The 18,111-nt window shown below is 43.6% G+C and overlaps 2 protein-coding genes across 2 annotated transcripts in view; one reads left to right on the top strand and one right to left on the bottom strand.

Annotated features, from left to right (window-relative positions):
• Positions 1–18,111, top strand: part of LOC126564902 (cyclin-Y-like protein 1) — a 326,841-nt gene that overhangs the window by 270,881 nt on the left and 37,849 nt on the right. The window lies entirely within an intron of this gene.
• LOC126564002 (probable WRKY transcription factor protein 1) lies at positions 1,063–13,634 on the bottom strand. Its single transcript, XM_050220897.1, has 5 exons — positions 13,484–13,634; positions 3,167–5,469; positions 2,816–2,918; positions 1,525–1,679; positions 1,063–1,416 (listed from the first exon to the last, which is right to left on the bottom strand). Exons 1-5 carry the CDS (start codon positions 13,551–13,553, stop codon positions 1,063–1,065), a joined length of 2,985 nt encoding a protein of 994 aa, XP_050076854.1. The 5' UTR covers positions 13,554–13,634.

Here is an 18,111-nt window from a genome sequence, read left to right on the forward strand (position 1 = left end):
TCGATTATCGGTTTGGTTAATAAATAGAGATTCGTCTCATCTTACACATTTCGATTGGTTGTTTTGTGTGTTTTCCCATTTTTCCCTCCATTTTCCTAGCTTGAGGTTAAACAGAAAGAGTCACTAAAAAATAATAGTTAACACGTGCGCAGTACATCAGCAAATAGGGGAGCAGATAGCACGTTCACCTCTAATCTTCTACAGCAGCGTCTTATATAGAGTATATGTATGAGCTTGTCTTTGTGTGAGTGTTTCTTGTTTCCTTCTTCTATCCATAAAACAAATAATTTGTCCCTTTTTAAACCGTGCGTACTTCACATTTACTAATCTTTCCCACTTGAACACAGTCCAGATTAGCGAGAACCTTCCACGTCTTAACGGTCGTGCAACAATTTGCAACGCGCCTCTAAATATTTCTTCCGCCACTGCTGTCTGGGAGTTGGTGAATTCGTTCGAATGCTTTATAAAAATCAATTCGTGTCATTTTACATTTAAAAGTAGTGCTTACATATAACAAGAATAATCATAGAATTATAGTATTCGACAATAATAAAAAAATGTATTAAATAATCACAATTTGTGTACGGTTTACCGGCGCGCTCGGTGCTACAGATCCAGTGTCCAGATCCAGATGAAATGAAGATGTTACTTGAATCTTCGCAAGAAGGATTTGTTTTTTCATACTAATGACATCCGAGAACCAGCCCGTGCTAGACAAACCAATTGGGTGATGATGATGAGATGATGGGGCGACACGCTGTTGCTTCTTAATTCTGGGGGGGATTTTTTGTTGTAGTGGCCAACTTCCGCAACTTAACAAAATTGTCAAACAATATAAATTCAGTCCTGTGTGTAGCTAAATTACAAACAAACATGTTTGTGTCCTGCTGGAAAACTTATGCTCAACCGGATACCTTTTCGGGAATTTTTTTTTTTTGTTCCATTCGTCTTTTGCTTCTTCTCTTCCCAATTCCTGTCTGAATGAGCCCATCTCATCGGGTATTAGGATTGAATGTGGATGGGCGCGAACGATGCTTACAGCAGTGGTACCGACGCACGAGATCAACTCGTATCGACCAGTGCCGAAGACGCGATCAGCACCGAAGCAGCGTTGTCATTACCATTTTGTGCTGGTTCCTCATTCGTCGGGGCATAGATTTCTACTGCCGCCTGCTGTTGGCTGTTGGCCAGCTTCTGCTTGCGCTTCATTTCCATCAACTGCTTCCGTTGCGCTTCACGTTTGGCGGCCGCCAGCGCGGCGGATGCCTTTTTTGCTTCGACACCATTGCTGCCGTCCGTCACGGTGGAACCACCGTTCGATGCGGTTGTCTGCGTTTTGTACGGACGCTTTACCAGCTTGGTCGTGCGGGGCGCTGTACCATTGCGGGCTGGTGGTGGACTCTTAGGAATTGGTTTCTACAATGACAACAGGCATAACGGAAATGAATCAAAATTGTCCCGCCAGCTCCAATTACATTAGCAAAGTATTTCTCCAAAGCTCCAGAACCTCTACCTCACACTTACCCGCCAATCGTTTTTCCGGAACGAATCAATTTCGTCAAAGCTGGCATCAACGTTGTTTACCTGCAGCATCACCATGTCCCAGAATCCTCTCAAATCTTCGCCAGTCGTTTGAAACTTTTCGTCCGGCGATTGGTTTAGGTTCGTGTAACACAAATCTAAGGGGTAGAAAAGAAAAAAAGAAAAAAAAGTTAATAAGTAAATCAGTATGATTAACCAAACTTGTTTATGAGCAGTTTTTTTATATATTTAAAAAAAAATCAATCGACCTCATAGTATGCTAAATGAAACAACCGCCACCGGTCGTAATAATAATTAATGCGAAAAAGCAAAGCGTACGACGAAATGAGAATGGTCACGAATTGGAAGGAAAAATACAAGAAGGAAATGATTGCCGATTCAACACAAACCAATCGAACGCGGGGCGCGGTTTGTTTTGACGGTTTTACGGACAGCGCGCGTTAGCCTTTCATTACCAACTACGGATCGATGGAATGTTTGGTATTGTTTTGTAAGCATTCAGTGTGCCAAAAAACGATAGGAATATCCGCCGTTAAATTATTTTGCGCTAATTTTTTTTGCCTGTATTTTTACAAATACAGGCTAACCCGAGATCTTTCTATCAATTCCCATACATTTTTGTAATTATTCCGAGGTTTTTGACGCATTGCCAGATATTTTTGTTCTTATCCCATAATTTTTTGACACGTTCCCACACGATATATTTTTAGATTCTACTATTGATCTTCGATTTCGTTTTGGTATACTAGAACTTAGAGTGAGTTTTTCGTATTAAATTTTATGGGCACTCTGAGGAACGCTGTAAAACTGTAAATATAACTTGTTTGAATATACAAATACAAACCTGGTGTATAAATAAATTTATTTGCAAATAATTTTACTAATGGTGAATCGAATCTAAAGTGCTGGTTGAATTTTAGATTTTATTTTATCTATTATCATTTTTTTCAGTTTCATCTTTTACATTTCCGCGTTTCTCGTAAAAAAAAGGAAAACATGAATAAGGATTCAGAAAAAGATTAACTGCTTAACGATTGGCTTTGAAATTTCGGTATTTCTACTGCAATAATTTATCTTATCAACTGCTACGTCATGTGCAGAGACATTACATAATGTTTAGAAAAAAGAACACACTATTTCTTATCAACAACAACAACAACAAAATCTGGTGGAACGTTATCAAAAATGAATTAAAAAAATATTTATCGGCACGTGACTCGAAAGCAACAAGTATCGATACAAAAATATTGAAGCTGTGCAACTTAATACCTACCTTCAAATTGTTTCATTTTCTGGGAGCATAGCAGACGCGCCTTGCCAATGGCAACCAGGATGTATCCGTTTATGTCCTCGCCGAGCACCACAGTACCATCAGCCTAAAATTAAAACAAAACTATCAGCTGCCAAACCTCACCACCACACAAGTACACACATATATGGGGAAAGGCTGGGACAAGAAAGTGCGATTGTAATGCGCGCACGGTACACAGGTGACAGATGAAAATGAAAATAGAGAACAACCTCCCACAGTAGTGTCGAGGTGAGTTGAAGAAACCAGATGATTGTTATCAGTACCGCACGCATACACCGCCAACGCAACGCTCACTTTCTTCACAATGCGTACCTTCAACTGATTGATCTCCTTTTCCACATCGTCAGCCATTGTTCCAAGCCGCTTCTGTTCGGTTTTTAGAATCCGCAGGAAATGGTTGCCATCGAGTACATTATTATGATTATTGCTGCTGGTGCTGCTGCTGTTGGTCCCATTCGTGGTTGCTTCGATTAAGGACGTCTTATTACTTGATTGGTTGTCACATTCCGCCTCCAGATGCTCTACGCTATCCATCGTCGTGCTGCCGTTCGAGGTGCGCATAGTATCCACCACGGTCACTGCCGGCTGCTGCTGGATTTTACTACTATCACAATTTACAATTTCTCCACTGACAGATTTTTCAAGAGCGCACAACAGTTCCTGATCCTTTGCTGCTGCAGGTACGTGTTCAAGCCCGTTGCTAACGTTGTTATTGCTGCTGCTGTGGTTGCTTGGTTGGACACTGTCGTTCTGCTGCTGGCTTTCGATCACACTCGTGGCGACTACTGTCATCGCATTCTGCTCGTCAGGTACGGCGTTGGTGGTTGTGGTGGCGCTACTGCCATCGGAAGTCGACATTCGACCAACACCGATATCGTCGGTGCTAGTCGCCGACACCACTACCAGCGAGCGCATCTTTTCCTCCACCATCACCGTCGATGACGATGATACCGTCGACGAGACACTGCTGTTAGAACGGTAGCTCTGTGACGCTTCTTCGTGACGCTGCTGCTCTACTACGTCGGTTTGCTGTGGATCTGCGGAACGTGCACTAGCGTTACTATGGTGACGGCTGCTGCTGTTTAACGTATCTTCCTGCTCCGGCTCAGTATGCCGTTGATTGTTGATAGTAGTAGTAGTGGTGGTGGTGGTGTGTGTAGTATGCGAAGAAAATTGAGCACTTTTCATCACCGATCGATGAGTCGTTGTACCGTCCGTACCGTTTAGATTCTTGTGGTGATGGTCTTGCATTTGTTCCTCCCGCGAAACATTTACCTGCTCGAATTGATCGGTGTAACTGTTACCATTGGATTGCGGTGCATATCGTGGTTTCGACACCGGGTGTTGATTCGCATTCTCTTCCGCAGTGTTACCATTCGCATGCGTTACATTGCCATTGGCGGCGCTGGTGGCCGTACGATTTGGTGATGGTTTCGGTACTTTTTTCGGGGAAAAAATTTGCAACTGTGCACGAAACTCAGGCCGCAGATGTCGTAACACTGGTAACGAATCCACATCCGCATCCTCACCAACTTCACCGCCATTGATTTGCTTGTTGTTTTCATCCACAGAACCGAACGGCGTACCATTGGCGGTGCCGTTTGTCACGTGCCGAAGACTATCCGCAACGTTCGCTGAACCATTTCGTGTTGTTCCATTCCCGATCGATGACGGATGCTGTCCAGCCAGACCGTGATGATGCATCAGCATTTTCACCGGCGTTCCGCCATTATTTTCGTTCGCAATGTTATTGAGGTACTTCCGTTCACTGCTGCTGTAATTCTGTTTGTTGAGCACCACGACATCACTCGCACCGTACAGCTTCTCGACGCGCTGCTGGATAAAACTCTTTTTCGGCTTCATCAGCTGCGCTTGGCCTTCGTCCCGCATGTGGCTGCTGATCTGTGACTGGGAGGAAATTACCTTCGTTCTCATGCTACCGACAAAACTGCCATTTCCGTTAAACATTCCAAGCGATGCAGCATTATCGGTCATATCAGTACCACCGCCCGGGGGTGACATGACCGATCCATTGATTCCTCGCATCCTTCCCGCACCATTCACAACACTCGCTCCGTTCATTTTGAGCATTCGATTACCACCACTGAGTCCTGTTGCACTACCACTGTAATTGTTGTTGTTGTTGTTGTTGTTGATGGTGTTGTTCATGCTAACGTAGCTAAGGGTGGGCGCCGTTAGCAGATGCCCACCGGTACCGGAATCGGTTCGGTTGTAATGCAGCGTCGCTATGATCGGACGGCTGGGTGAAACTTCGCGCGACTTATTAATGTCCTGGCGGAGTTTCGAATCGTACGTCGTCAGGTTCGAGTAGCCATTGACGCAGCAGGCCAGGTTAAGATAGCTCGGTTTCTTGTTCGTGGCTGCCGTTGGTGAACTGTCCCCACCACCAAGCAGAGGTTGTTGTTGCTGCGTGTTGGCGGCTGTGGTTGTCGTAAGCACGGTACTGATGTGACCGGTTACCGGATCTAGTACGCTCGTGACTGCCTGACAGTTAATTACCGGTAGCATACAACGCTCCTTGATGCCGGCCGTAAATTCGCGCGTAATGTCCTTGCCGGATATTGGTGTTAAGAAGTTTAGCTCTCCGGAGGTATCTGCGGAGAAGGAGAAACGTATAACAAACTATTAACTCACGCAATGGATCAAAGGAATTATGGTAAAAGACAATAGATAGCCCACGTAAAGACAACCAAACTTTACAATCCACTCGAAACAATAATTAAATCCTTTGGTTTCTTTTTCAGCACAAAATATAATCAGAAAACTGTTGGTAATAAACCTCTCACAAAAACGTTAAGCCCATGGCATTTTAAGGTTACTAGCAATTGGTGATTTGATTGAGCTAAAATGACCCACTTCAACCGCGCTCCTCACAGCCACACAATGTGCAGAATGATAAGGTTTTGGAGTCATGTTGAAGAGGGTCTTGTAGGCCTGAATCTAATATAAAAATCCTTTAGATTCTAACCCAGCATCAAGAGGAAGAACTAACTTTCTATTGATGTTGGGACAAATGAACCGGCTCCCTGACCAAACGTCTGGTTCCCAAATTCTTAGTCCTGATCGCTCTTGTCTCTTCTGGTCTGATGACACTTCTTCTTCTTCTTTGCTTAACAACCTTCCACCAGATAACGCCGGTAATCTAATGGTTTGCTAGACATGCTGATACTACGCAATTGGTTAGTCAGTCAGAACCGTCCGAATTGAATTTGAACCCCAGTCCTCCGCGAGAAAGCCGGCGCCATTACCGCCGCACCACCGGACTATCGGGTCTTATAACACTATTTTTCTGAAGCTAGTGAGAAATGGCCATACAGTTGATTCGAGTTATATATATTCAAACATACAGAAAACTGCCCATTATTGTAACAAATCTATTGCTAGAATACACGACGCATCGAAACACTAACCTATCTCAACGAATTTTTTGCACTACAAATTCATTAACGCTCAACAAATTCCATACACACGCGCCAGTGACGTAAGCTTTTCGCCACACGACAAACGGGCAATCCTTTGTCGATATCTTTACGGCTACCAGTGGACCATTAAAAATACTTTCCAGAAGGACACGGGCAACAAGCAGGCAAACTCGTGTCGTAAATATCGTCTCAGAGGTCCTGCTGCACGCGTGAGAGTTTCTTCTGCTTCGTTTCAAGTGGGTGTCAAGGAGGCTAGGTGTCGTTCATTTCTCTGGCACTCGGGCCACAGTTCCAGGGTTTATTGCCAATGCCAATCGTACTGAGCATCAGGCAAGGTTAACGGGGCACGTTCATGAGAGCGATAAATTTATACAATCTTAAGGAACGAAATGACAATAAAACAAATTGTTTGCATTGTTGTAGCTACCGTTCGATGCGTTTAAAGGCGTGCCATTTAGATGCATTAAATATTTGTCTAGATTGAGTCTAAAACTATTAGGGATCTAATTTTTACGATGAATGATTAGAGAAATGAATCGCCCTTCAACATATACCACAATGTCATCACGGTCGTACATGTTCGGGTACAATTGGCATCGATCAAACTGTCGTTGTACTGTAGATAAATTGCTCTTGCTCTTTACGGCAACCACAGCAAAGTTACTTTGATAAATGAGTCTTTCTTTAGATGGATCATTCGTTCTCCACCCCTTTTTCACACCCCTGTATCGGTTTTCGTAGCATCGAATCGCAGTTGTTCATGACCGATAAACTTCATGTGTGTGAAGTGTGTGGAAACGTTTGCCTGGTCGACCACTTATTGACATTTTCAATTTAACCGTCAGGATGCTTCTACCGGGATTGGAACACAATGACCGTTTGGTCTGAGGGTCAGGTGAAGAAATACTCGTTTGTTATATTGCAGCAAGTTTTCTTCACACAATTTTATGAAAAACTTATTTAAAATAAAAAACCATTTAAGATTGTAGTGTTTAAAACTCGTGAAACTGCTTAACGTCCACAAATCCTTATCAACGAATTTTGCCGAACAATCTTAAGCACATACACAGCCATACTTTCTCTTACACGCTCTTATCAGACAAACATTTTTTTTTGCGTTTCTTATTCCATCACAAATCTGGTAGTAAAACACGATTAATTCAATTACTAGTACTAGAACAACAACGGTTGTACATACTCTCCACACATCGATGCTTCACAGACCGCAAGGAACCTACATCAGCTGCCGTTCCGAAGCATTGGATGGCGGCCAAATGCTGCCACACATAAACACACATAAGAGGCAGAGATAGTAATGTACGAAAACAACGATGCACCATGTTATGATAACTCTCTGTTATGCTTCATTTTCTCGCCCCCCGTCCAAGTCGCATCCGAGACTGCGTACCGAATGCAACCGCATATGTTTGTACACAAGAGGTGCACCTTCTTCATACGTTAGGCGGGGTTTGCTCAAATAACATGATAACAACGACATCAACACAGTCATCGTAATGCACTGTTAACTTCCTTTTTCTATCAGCTTCAATCGCACTCAACACAACACACAACATGAAATCAATCGGGCACACAAAACTGTTCAAAGGGTAGGGAAAATTTATTCCCTTATTCGCGGAATAGCAGATGAGTCACATTGCATTAGTCACCGGCACCAGCAGACGTGAATAAGAGATAAACCATTTAGCACATCACATTTTTACCAGAGAGAGTACACCCCAGGGCGGTTTTAGGTTTTTTAGACAGACAACATTGTAAACTCATTTTTATGGATAACCTTTAGCTTCAAGAGATCTCTACTCCGTTTACTCCACACATCGACGCACCTACATTGTCACTGATTTGAAGTGCAATCGCCGTAATGAGTAGGTGTCCCTGCACCAGCCGGTAACAGTCAGACATTCACCACAAGAATATGAAGCGTGTAGGAAGGTAGCGCTAATGATGTCTTTATAGCAGAGCAGCTTGGGGTACTAAATACTGGCCGTTTTAGGGAACAGAATATATGAATTTCTCTGAAGAACTCTCTCAGAATCACAGCACAAAACTGATACCTTCTAATCTACGTTCTTTGCTAATTACTATCAAGAAACTATGATCAGTATGTACTGGAGATCACTTCAGGGAGCCTTCCTCCCGTTGAAACTTGAAACGTTTTGCGCACACGTTGCGTCAGCGGACAGCTATGCGTGACGCGTTGTTCTCCTTGCAGCGCTAACGTGCGAACTGGTTTGGCGCGACAAACGCACACGCACACACTCCCTCGATCGGGCGAATCGATGAATGACGGCTCAACCGCTACCATTAAACAATTGGCCGACGCATTCCACTTTACCAAATGCGGAGCGCTATTTTGCATGCTGCACATTTGCAATTTACTGCTCATTTATTCAACTTAGCCTCATACATTCGCGCATTCTTTTATGCCATTTAACCTACATTTTTTTGTATAAAACCTCGAGACGTCGATCACACTTGTTGTTGTGCGATGCGTGCGGGAATAACAACACTCTATCGCGATAAGAACACACACTTTCAGTTTCAATCTTTATCAACACACACACACGCGCATAAGGGTGAAGTTTGTGCTGCCTCAACCCCCACACTTATGCTCTGACTCCTATGGAGCGATGCCTTTGGTGAAATGTAACAGCAGTTACACGAAAGGGCGGTCTGATCCACCAGCCAGCGGAATACAAACAGCACAACCGCTCGGACCGACTGCCGAACGCACATTGGAGCTGTTTGTCCGATGGTGCGGCACTAGGAAGCCCTCTTTCGCTCGCTCTCCCTAGTACTATATCGTATCGCGAGCAGCACGCGAACGGGTAGTAGTGGTGTGTGTTAGTGCCTTAGCCGCGAAAGACCGCCACCAACGGGAGGGAGACTCCTTCCTTCGCTTCCCTCCCCACCCTCCCGCCAGAAACACCTTTTTCGACTTCTCTTCTATGACGCAATGTTCAATGGAGGCGCCCGTACAAGGGATTAAGCCTCGCGATGCATGGGGAAATGGTGCCCCATCCGTCCAGGCCAGTAGCTGTTGAGTCTCTTTACCTTGAAGTCAGTGCATTACACCAGCCCACTCGTATAGCGGCAAAAAAAAAAACAGCATCAGAAGGCGTCGGCGGACATTTGTATACACCAACGCACGCTGACAACACACGCGCGCGCGCGTATATTATTGCCGGCGCAGTCTACGCGCAGACGGACGTGACACTCACGCATATCGGCGTCAGAGCGGTGGCGACTACGGTAATCGGAGGAGTTACATAGGGCTTCATTGCGAGTGGCCGAGTGGGTAGGAGATGCACTGGATTAAAGCGATTCGTTCGCTCGAGACGGATTTCCAACTGCTCCGTTTCCCATGTTGGGAACTGAATGAAAAATTCATTACTTAGTGGACAGTGTAGTGGACTTTGCTTAAAGCTAGTGGCGAACGAGACAGAGGGAGAGAGAAAAAGGAATCGGACACCAACCTGAGGGCTTTAATTACGATAGAAGTGTGTAAGCAAGTCGGTTGTTTTGCGATGCATCGGAGTATTTAGAGTATTAGATGGGTTGTGTTGTGAGTAAAGGGCTTTAGGGGCGGTCCGTTGACTATGGCCGGCGTGACCTAGAAGGTCGAAGAAGATAGCGAGAAAGGGTTTTGGGAAGGATTGGTAATTTTCGAACCAATGAAGTGATATATTTTCAGCTAGAATTGGAACCGGCGGCCCATCCTTGATGAAGTTTTGGGCATTTTTGGACTTCGATCAGTACTGGTTTAGTGCTTTCATGGTGGCCTCTTTACATGTGCAAGCGTTTTGTGTTTGCTAATCCACGAAGCAGCGCAGAAAGGTCCATGAAGCGGAATTTTTGCGTCGTATTGTGTAATGAATCACCAAAGCAAGATGTGGATGACTATTATAACTTGAAAAGATTCGAAGAAATAAAACATTATTCATCTGAAGCTCGCTGGATATTACACTTAATGTTGAATAAAATTAATAAATGGCTCTAAATCAGCTAGTTTCTCAAGAATTTTTCGGTAAAGGTGCTCACTCCAATGGTTCACATCCAGTAAGAAATCGGAACTGCTTTGTGAGGAAGGCGTAATAACCGCAACAGCAAAAATTTGCTGATAATGTCCCACACGCGCATTTGCTTCATTAAAAGCTCATTAACTCAATGCTCAATAAAAAAACAACATAAGTATACATCACATAAAGCCGGCGCTAATCGCTGTCAAGCATAAAGGAAAGACTTTAAGTACTTGTATCTTACAGACAACATTTTGGATTCTTTGGTTATTTTGAAAAGTGTAACAAAAAAAATACCAGACTGAATCGAAAAGGACGTTTGCAACTTTTCAGCAAAGCTTCAACGAGGAATGGATTCGTTTTCGTGACAATCTTTTAACTGTATTGATTCCTATTTGCATAACACGCTTTGCTAACTCACTTTAATAAACACAGTATCTCCACAAGAACCCAACAAACAAACACATGTTGTCGACCGCCGTCTGTACGTCCTTGAAAACAAAGGGTAAAACATTCAGGATGCGTGCATAATTTAATCCACAACAAAACACACGTTTTGAGTAGAAAAACAAAACAATACGATAGAAAAACGGATTCCGAATCATATTGGGGCAAAATGAAGAGAAAAAACCCAACTTAAACTTCAACCGTCCTTGAAGGTTGAGTATGTCGGACGCCCCCAAAATGCCTTCAACTCGAAAGAACTCTTTTCCAACATGCTATAAAACAATCTTTCAACGTCACTAGCAACAAGTCACAAGTCGGAAATCCAAATTTCACCACGCTATTTGCGTGTGAGAAGTAACTAACCGATGTCCTCCGATGGGTTTGAGAGGCCAAACTGGAACCTTCGCTTCGGGTGAGAGCAAACTATTTAGAAAAAAAGGTTTGTCGACCTTCGAGAAACAATTCAGAGAGACATGGATAAGTGGGTTCTTTGCAATTTTTATTCAATGGGAATAATTTCTGTAAAGCTAATCCAATTGAAAAAAAGAAACAAAAAGCTCCAAGAATAAGGAAACGAAAAATGGAAAGTAGGTCTGCCCACGTGAACGAAACAAGTGAAGGAATTTAAATTTCCGTTTGACATTGACCTTCGCCTACAGCTTTGAAAGGAGGTTTTTAGGGGATGTATTGTCCTCAGTTTTTTTTTTTTACTTCATTGAGACTTACTGTCAGAAAAAAACAGAGAAGTACAGAATGAAACAATAGCAACTACTGCTTACCTTCCGCCTATGCGACACACGCATGCAAACGCGACCTTTTCACTGAACCACCGGCAGAACGAATACAACATTCCAAAAGCGGATAGGAAAACATATTGAAAAACAAATCAATCCTACGCTTCCACCATGCCACAAAGTCAAGCGATCACGCGCATTACTTTTACCGAAGGTGGCCACATACACACACGTAATCCCTGTTTCCGGTCCATATGGCTCGTGACGGATAGGAGAAAAAGTATGATAAATGGATGTGGACGACCGTACGTACCCGAGCGATCTAGCTTTATTGTGCGAGTTTACACGTGCACAACGCGCGTGGGACTCCTTTTCCGCGCGTTCCAGTTCCATTTCTTTTGTGGCAAGTGTTCGGTGTTCTGAACCTAGGCCTCTGAACACCCCTCCAATTAAAGACCAACAAAAAACGATCCAATTTTTGGCAATCGTCACCCCATCCGGGAATGGTACATTTATATGGTGTTTGTGTTTGAGTCGGCGGTGGAGAGGTCCCATTTGATTTATCTCCATTTTGTTGTTTTTATACACCCGCGCCACGTTCACGCGCGTTATACGACCGGTTTGGTCGACAGCAAAATTTCAATGTCACTGTGCGCCGTAGAAAAGCACAACCGGAACATGGAGTTGTTTACCGGTTCCATCCTTATCGGGGGGGATGATTCGACCACCAACAAACTCCCCCCCCCCCCCCCCCCCGTGTCCGTTGGACGTCATTTTGCCGGTTCTTTGAACACTAAACCGGCCCATCACCACATTTGGGACACCAGAAATGGCCGTGAAGAAATGGTTTCCTGCTTGCACCGGAATCGCCCATGGGACACGTCCACCCACCAGATGGGTGAGCAGATTGTATCGGGATTGATTTTGTGTTTTTATGTATAGGAAAAATACTTTAATTTGAGTGAGTAAGGTTACGAATGCTTGGAGCAACAGTTTTTGTTTTTAAGCTGATAATGCTATAAATTTTTAACAACAAAAATCCTTTGGCCTTGTGTCCTAGCGATCCAAAAAATGTGTCCATCTTCTTTTGAATTTTATCTTTTTAACACCGACGAAATATTAAAACAATTTTAATTGATTTGCAGATTTTAATGCCACAAGAGTCAAGGGACTAGTCACTGAGGAAATAGTGCGGCGCATCCTGACGACTAGAGCCATGACTACCTCGAGCCTTCGAGGCAACATCTTCTCACTTCCTGAGAAAGACGAAAACGTCTTTTAGGACGCAGATTCTGCCTGCTGTTTGTACAGTCCTATAAAAGCAGCAAAATCTTACGAAAAGTTCTGAGGTTTTATCGTTATTACGCCTGGACCCAGACGTTAGAGCATCTGTCAAAACGATGAATAATACCCAGGACAAGATGGATATTGTTATCCTAAATTCTGATGTCTGATAAGAAGTCGTCTATTTGACAAACATTCAGAATGATCGGTTGCAACATGTTTTCAGTATCGTTGATCGACGCCCAACTCACTGTCCTCAAACTATAATCAGTAGATTTTTTTTTAAAAAGAGGACCTCATCAAATAATACCCAATTTTACATCCGAGAAGAAGTTATCTATTCGACAAATATTCTGGACGATCAGTTGCAGTCATTCGTAAAATAAATAATTTTAGCGGAGAGTGTATACGCGGCCGAAGAACAACTTCTCAACTGTCCTCATCTATAATCAATTGGATTTTTTTGAAGAAAACTCAATTGGGATTCCTCATAAAATTATTGTACTGTGCTTAAAGCAATTTTGATCAAAACACTGTTACTGTCACTGATTGAATTTTTATTTAAAATCATGAGTAAATGCAACATGCACTAAATTGCATTCTGTTCTGTTTATGTCAAAACGATTGTATGTCACGAAAATCATATTTATCCACCCATCCAACCAAAACAATCCCTTGCCTCACCTGAGAAATCAGTCGAATCAGCATCAACATCAAGCGAGCAACTACCGATGGAATCTACACTTCTATCCATATTCCAACCGCGGGGACAGAAGAGTAGATCGCCACGCTGTCTCACTTTCTCGCGGTACTGGCCACTAACGTTTTGGCCCGTACTGCCGCCGGCACACCCTTCTCGGCTCGACAAGTGGATACGAGTCGAAGAAATTAATAACAACACACCACCACAACGCCCAATGCGAAGTCCATTTACTTCGCCACCGCCAGGAACGAAGGAACGACTAAGTTACACGACGTTATCAAATTAGGGATGCATATATGCATCAACAATTGGGCCACTGTTTGACTGCGCCAAAATTTTATCACACCATTTATATTATTCACAAACACTACACAGAAACACAAACAACTTCAACACTTTTCGACATTAAAATGCATTAAAACTTTACCAGCTTTAGGTGGCCGACCTGTTTGCTCTTTTGATGAACCCACTGTTCACAATAAATTTTCACCGGACGCACACGCTACATTTCTAAAGAAGTAGGACGAGAAAATTAGTATTTAAAATGCAGTTTAAGAAAAACGGAAGTCAATTACAGATTTAAGGCACAGAAGAAAAACACAACACAGACACACACGCTGGTATAGCAGGGCCAAAGACAAACTGTTGAAATATTAAAATCCACTTCGCTTGTGACAGGCTGCAGCTGTTTCAAAGAACTCAGCACGCAACCCAACTTCAATGTACCCAGGGCAACACACGGCTGTGTGCTTGGGGCTATTTAGCTTCCTCCCGAATTCCACACTTGTGGGGTCGCCTCTACTCTTCTGCATGACTTGACTGCATTCGTTTTTGCGGAAAAAGTAGCATCCCTTAGTAGTAGAACAGAAATAAAACACAACTCTAACCGGATGTAGGATTTAGAGCACCGCTGGGATGGATGGAAAGAAGCTTCCTTTCCCGCTAGGATTCAGAAGGGATCGTTTTTTCGTTGTTTTTTTTTGTTCAGACGATATAGCACACGACAAAATTCAGTAGCGCGTTCTGTCCCCCGGGAGGGAGGGACCATACCGGCGACAGTTTGCACAAGTGCCCTCCCAAGGGTGGACTCAATATCCGTTCCGAAATATCTATTATGCCGCAGTGTGGTGTCCTGTGGTAGCTTCGGGAGGGGAAATTCTGGCAACACTGCACTGCCGTGCGCTTCAGCTAGTTGGCCGCCCGATAGCACACAAGGGCGTAGTAGAACGCGTCGCGCGAGAATTACCGTTCGCAGAGTTCGTTAATTTAACGGAACATTCTATGACGGGAAAGGAGATCGCGAGCGCCCTATCATTGCGCGGAGTGGCTTTCGTTCTGGTGCGCTGTTCGTTTCGTCTAAATCTGGAAAGAAAATGAAAAATAAATAGTGCACCACATTAGTAAAGCCCGTTTGTTGCCCGACACCGGTACGAGGTAAGATGGAAAGGTAAATGGGGAACTATTAGCGGTTGGTAGTAGTAGTGCAGTGTGCTTCACAGGGAAAAAGAGAAACGAACGGTGGAAAAGTCATTATAATTTAAACCGGGGGAAAACTGTCACGAAAAATCCCCAGCGCCGGTAGAGAAGGAAGAGAGTTCATGAGAGCTAGAGCACGAGTTTGTTTCGTAGTGCTGTAGTTGCTTTGGTAGTGCCATAGACGAACGAAATCTAATGATAGAGTGGTTCCCCGGTGACAAGAACGGAGCTAAATTGCCGACGAGGGTTCAAGATTCTGAACACTGTGTAGTGTACGAACACCACGCCGCATCTTCCAAATACACATGATGCGTGTTTGCTACAATTTTAGAATCACCTTCCCATCCCGTGCCCCCGATTTCCCAAACAACATCCGAGATTCTAGATGAACTAAAGAACGCGCGTCTCATCAGCGACCAAAAACGACAAGATACCCACCCTGGCTGATTATCTTCAGCGCCCACTTCACTCAACATCTCTGAACGAAGATGGCAAACGAAACATCACTGCAGCCGACCTCCACTTCGCTTAAAATGCATAGCGTTGCATTACAACGGTGCATTGTGTGTGTCGGAATGCCACAGCGAGAGCAACCTTTGAAATCGGATAGCCGGATGGGTGGTACCATGCGTTTTTTTTTTAATTTCTTCTACCCATTAGAATGTCATCTTTTGTTCTCGTTAGGTACGAAGGCGAAAGGTCATTTGTAGTTCTTCCCCCAAACCGCTGGGACGCATCTCATCGGATACATAATGGAAAATCGTTATTTTTCCTGGCTGCAGCCAGGAAGCGCGCGCGCGCGCGAAAGGTCAATTAAAAATGGAGACCTTCCTTATCGTAATGTTTTTCTTTCAACAGAGTTAGGGCACATTAGGCGCTCATCGCGAAGGTAGAACGCACTCTGGCTCATTTCTTGATTGGTCTCTTGTTTCCGCTTTTCTAACTTTAATTCTAAACTCCAAATCCCAACGCACAACTGTAAGATACGCAGGAAAAAAACGCTCACCCATGTAGCTCTCTAAACGTGCCACGGTACACGCAGGCACTTAAAAATAGATCATTCTATTTCGGGCCCGCCTGCGCTAATGTAACTGCACGCTGTTGCAGCAGCGATCGCTTATCCGTCAAGAGGGATATAGCGAGAACAGCCAATGCACGGGGATGTATAAGATGGAATGAAAAATGCACTACCAACGGTGCGGTAGAACGTGTCGCCCTAAAACGCTTCTGCTTGTTGGTTCTTGACACACCCCAAAACGCGAAATGTCAATGCAGTTCGATGCATTTTGAGCCGGGGGCGGTGTGCATCTCGGTGTTAAAAAAGAATTCAAAACATTTTCATCAAACACCTATCCTCCACGCTTAGGACAAAGGTGTGCTTGTGTCCTAAAAATATAAATGCTACAAACCCGTCGTCATACCTTATTTATAAACCTAAAAACCACACGCTCAATTTGAGAGTGGTTTTTGGCGAAATTAGCTACCTCCATTTAATGCATCGAAAGTGTGAGATCAGGACATTATTACAGGGAATGGTAACAATCGAAAAAGCTGTAACTAATTTGTCAATTTCGAGCGACACTCCCCACACTAGAGAATTACGCTGACCACGACGGCGAATGACTGACCCAATCATGACGCCATCCTAAGTGTACGAGCACAAATCCACCGAGCACTGGCTAGGTGGTGACAAGCAGTAGATGATGATCTCATAAAGGCCTTCAGAATCGCGTACATTGCGTCATGAGAGGGAAATATTTTCTACGAAATTTGTAGTTAAAGACTTCAAATTATGTGTCGTGTGACATTTATAATCTCCACAAAACGTAGCCAAAAGAAGCGTTACCAAATTAGGAACTTTTAAGGCAATCCTTACACTTCAAAACTTCACCCAACGGTTGAGATTTCACTTTCAACCCCACATGCAAGCGCCCACACACGCCACGCCACACTCCTTTCGCCATCAACGCCGGACGGCGGTCATTCACTCCTCTTCACTATTTTTTCCCCTATTTCGGAATTCTATTCCAACATGACTCACAGACGCGTTTTGTGGCAAAAGCATTTTAACTCTCATCGTGCTACCAGGCAGGAAGGCGGAACACAGAGGCGGCTCCCGAAATCCAATCATCACGAGGGCGTTTTTCTTCACACCTTCCCGCCCCCACGTGCAATAGTTGCATCCGAATGCACCCAACAAAGCTAGGAGCGGCGCCCCAAAACAACTTCTGAAAAAAGACCTTTTGGGGCGACTCCTCGCAGAATCTGTGTTGATGACGATCCCAAAAAAAAAAAAAAAACTAATACGATGGCAAATCCCGTTACGCATAAAAGCATATTTTTTCATTTGGAGACTGTTTTTGATATTTATTTGGGAGCTTAACTCACTAACTTATGCTCCTGGTGCTTCAGCTTGGTGTTGTGGATGTCGTGTTTTTGCGTAGGGTTTCCCCGTTGCCATAGGGAATGGGGAAACCCAATAAAGGGAACCTCTCTCCTTGTAGGGGTAACAACTTTCACAAAGTCCACTTTTGCAATAAAAAAAAAAAAACAATGCAACAAGGATGTTCAAATATGGAACAGCAAACATAGTACGATGCGGAATATATTATGTCCGATTGGGAGAAAGTACTTTATGATGCGTTGATGGAATGCAATACTATCATATGATACATTTTGAAGAAACGCCACAGCAAATTTTGACCTTTGAGTTTCGCTTTTTCTGTCTGAAGTTGGAGATAAATTTTAAGCATCATAAATCCAGATAGTTAGGAATGCATGCTACTTAATTATAATTTAACATTACTCTTTACTAATTGGATGTTTACTGACCACTTAATGTGGGCTGAAAGCCCGGCTTTTTTTTAAACACAATATCTTGAACCCAAGCTCACGGTTTATCTGAGGTTGCTTGCTTGCATATCAAAATCATCATTGATAATAACTCACATTGAAATGATTGTTGTAGTTTAACAGAAGAAGCAAAAGCTAGCCTCCATTCCAACACTCTTATCTTTGTTTCACTGAAACTGTCATTTACAAACAATTTAATTTGCGTAACATTAAGATTCGCTCCAATGTTTAACCGCGCGCAATGCAATCCATTATTCATCAAACCGATCCTTTCAAAACA

Source organism: Anopheles maculipalpis, chromosome 3RL, assembly GCF_943734695.1.
Source record: "Anopheles maculipalpis chromosome 3RL, idAnoMacuDA_375_x, whole genome shotgun sequence".
NCBI classification, from domain to species: Eukaryota; Metazoa; Arthropoda; class Insecta; order Diptera; family Culicidae; genus Anopheles; species Anopheles maculipalpis.